General features: G+C 45.7%; 1 protein-coding gene across 1 annotated transcript; it reads left to right on the top strand.

Moving 5' to 3' along the window:
- Positions 1–223: 223 nt before the first annotated feature.
- SARC_13711 (hypothetical protein) lies at positions 224–872 on the top strand (the record flags this gene model as incomplete). The annotated part of the gene is made up of 2 exons (XM_014292159.1): positions 224–381; positions 657–872. Coding segments are annotated over 2 exons (374 nt in total), but the record flags the coding sequence as incomplete, so codon positions are not given.
- Positions 873–2876: the final 2004 nt, after the last annotated feature.

Raw genomic sequence — 2876 nt, 5'->3', positions numbered from 1 at the left:
CCACTAATGTTCGGTAATCACACACAACACTTATTATACAAGCGATGAGAAATCATTCGCTACTTGGGCCCATACCGGCTTCTAATGGGTTCAAAACAGCAATGAAGACATGCTGGACTTACACGTATAGTGACCCGCCATCTAACAATGCGACAGGAATCCGGTTCACCTATTGTTTCAGTGTACGTAACCTTTAAGTATCCTATCGCCATCTATATTCGCAGGTCACGCGGAGGTTGTTCGTGCATTGCTGGCACGTGATGCTGTGGCAAACTCGACCGATAAGAAAGGTCGTTGTGCCGCACACTGGGCGATTAAGAACAAACCTCAAAACGTGCAACTGGTGGAAAGCCTCATATATACATGCCCTCAATCAGCAAGGTGGGAAGGAGCTCATGATCTGCATATATGCATCAAGTACAAGTGTACTCCACTGCTGTAAATACGCATATAGTATACCTTTGAAACTGACTTGTTTTTAGACCACGTGCGCATTTGGTGAAGACCCAACCTTGCAGAACTCCCCTCAATTGCGAGATAATTCTAGTGAACGGACTTCAGCTGCATACGATAAGAACCGCATCTACACACCAATCATACATACTAATAGTACGTCACTCGCTCACACATACCCTGGCCATATTACTCACCCACAGTGTGCAAGACCACCTCGGTTGGTCACCCTTACACCTGGCGTGTGCCAATGGAGCCTCACCGGATGCAGTGGAGTGCTTGATTGACGCCGATCCGTCCATGCTAGAGGCGCGAGACAAGTTCGGACTGGCGCCCATACACCGGGCTGTGGCTGGCAGCAATGACTTTGAGGGCATGCTGATTGCCAGCGAACTCATGCAGTCTGCCGAGAGCTTCGAGTATGTAGACACGTGTGGAATAGGCAAACTTAATATATGCATATGTATTTTTTTTGGGATATATGTATGGTGTTGCTGCTATCGAACGTATTCATACTGGTGACTTATGACACTAACTCAATGTATACCTATGTGAGCTAGGTATTCAGAACTCAAACATATACAGGCAGCCCTGATTTCTTGTCTGTACTTTTCAGCCATGCTCAACTGCAGTAGTTCCGGGGTTGTGTCTCACGCATCACTTCGCATGTATTCTTTGAGCCAGTGGATCCTGGCTGCTCACTATCTACATTCAATCTCCCCATTTCAGCCTGCCGATCTCTGGTGGGAAGCTACTCAGCCCACTACACTGTGCGGCGTCTGCTGGCAATTCAGAATGTGTTCGTTTAATCCTCACACACCACATGACGATCTCGTCCAGTAGGTATGTGGTGGGGCGTTTCATCTGGCGGACCATATTTCATATATTCATGAGTGCGAATAGATGGGTACCGAGGCTAACTAGCCGGGTGAGAGTTTTAGGGTTTTATAGAATCGGGGTGTTTTATATTAGAATAGATATTTTGCATGTACATGACTGTGTGCCTGTTTCCCGTGTAGGCAAGCATACGCCTTTCAAATGAAAACCAGCTCTATTCACAATCAAGATGTCATGTGCATATCATTACGATACAGTTGTTTATCACGTGATGTCATGTGCATATCATTACAGCACAATTATTTATCGCGTTGCGTACTCAACACACCCTTGGACGCTATATCAACAACCAGTCATCAAACGGGATCATTTTTGTACCACTTTTCTTGGCGAACAACCAGGGACGAGGCAATGCAAGCCGTACATGCGCGTGACGTGCATGGGTTTTCAGCCGCTGATTATGCTGCGGGATATGGACACCTCGATGCACTGGAGCAGATACTCACATTCTCCGATCTGTTGAATGATAATGTAGAATTCGATAGCGACACGACCAAGGTGGGTGTGTTTGTAAGACTACCGCCAAAAACAGTCTTAAATGCAAAGGTGATATGTAGACGTTGAGATGTGCGGTTGAGGCTGAAAGGTGTAAGTGGGCTGGTGTGTGCACATATACATAACCATTGTGCTGAAGTTGCACGCGTGCATTGGTGTGTGATTATGAGCTAGAAACATATGTGCTGGTAAAATAGAGATATCAAGTGTGTATAGTTCAAGTTCAAATACTACGGTGTGAGTCCGAGACTCCCAAGCATTGGTGCAAAATGTGGTGTAGGTACAAGGTGCAGCCGCGCTCTATGTGCCATTTAAGACCCATCGGCGGTCTATCTCTATCCTACCGCAAGAAGAATCTTACCAACACACGGAAACCAATCGTATACAAAGCTCGCCTATGACATGGGAGGCAAAGAAATCGGCACATAGATATGTGCATACTCACGTATCATGCTTGAATCTCTATCTCGCCATAGCCGTATGTTTATAACCGCACGGTCGCACACAACATAATATAGGTTGCCTCTTGTCCACACATCATATGCCTTTGCCCACACATAATTCTCATATACCTGGACTCTGTGCCTCCTCACCATGTATCATACAAAGACTGAGGAATCGACCGTGTATCGGAAAGACAAGACAAGTACACATCGGTACAGCATCACTCCATTCTTGGCCGCTTGTATGGGAGGTCAAGAGGCCTGTGTTGATACCATCCTGAAGCTCAAACCCGAAGCTCGGAACGATGTGACTGATAATATTTATAGACTGAGAGGCATCCATCTGGCGGTTTTGAATCGAGCTGAGCATGTTGTGAAGCTTCTGTCTCCATTCGTGCCTGAGGAGAGTGAATACAGGTGTGTTGGCTGTACAGGGGCATGAATCAGTCTTTATTGTTGTATTGTTATACCAGAACATATGTGCGGGTCTATCATCTGATTTATATATATATATATATACATACACACACACACACATACATACACACACACACACACACACACACACACACACACACACATATATAT

This window comes from Sphaeroforma arctica (assembly GCF_001186125.1).
Source record: "Sphaeroforma arctica JP610 unplaced genomic scaffold supercont1.3627, whole genome shotgun sequence".
NCBI lineage: Eukaryota > Ichthyosporea > Ichthyophonida > Sphaeroforma > Sphaeroforma arctica.
The sequence above is the reverse complement of the archived record's forward strand: the minus strand, read 5'-3'. Positions and strand labels throughout refer to the sequence as shown.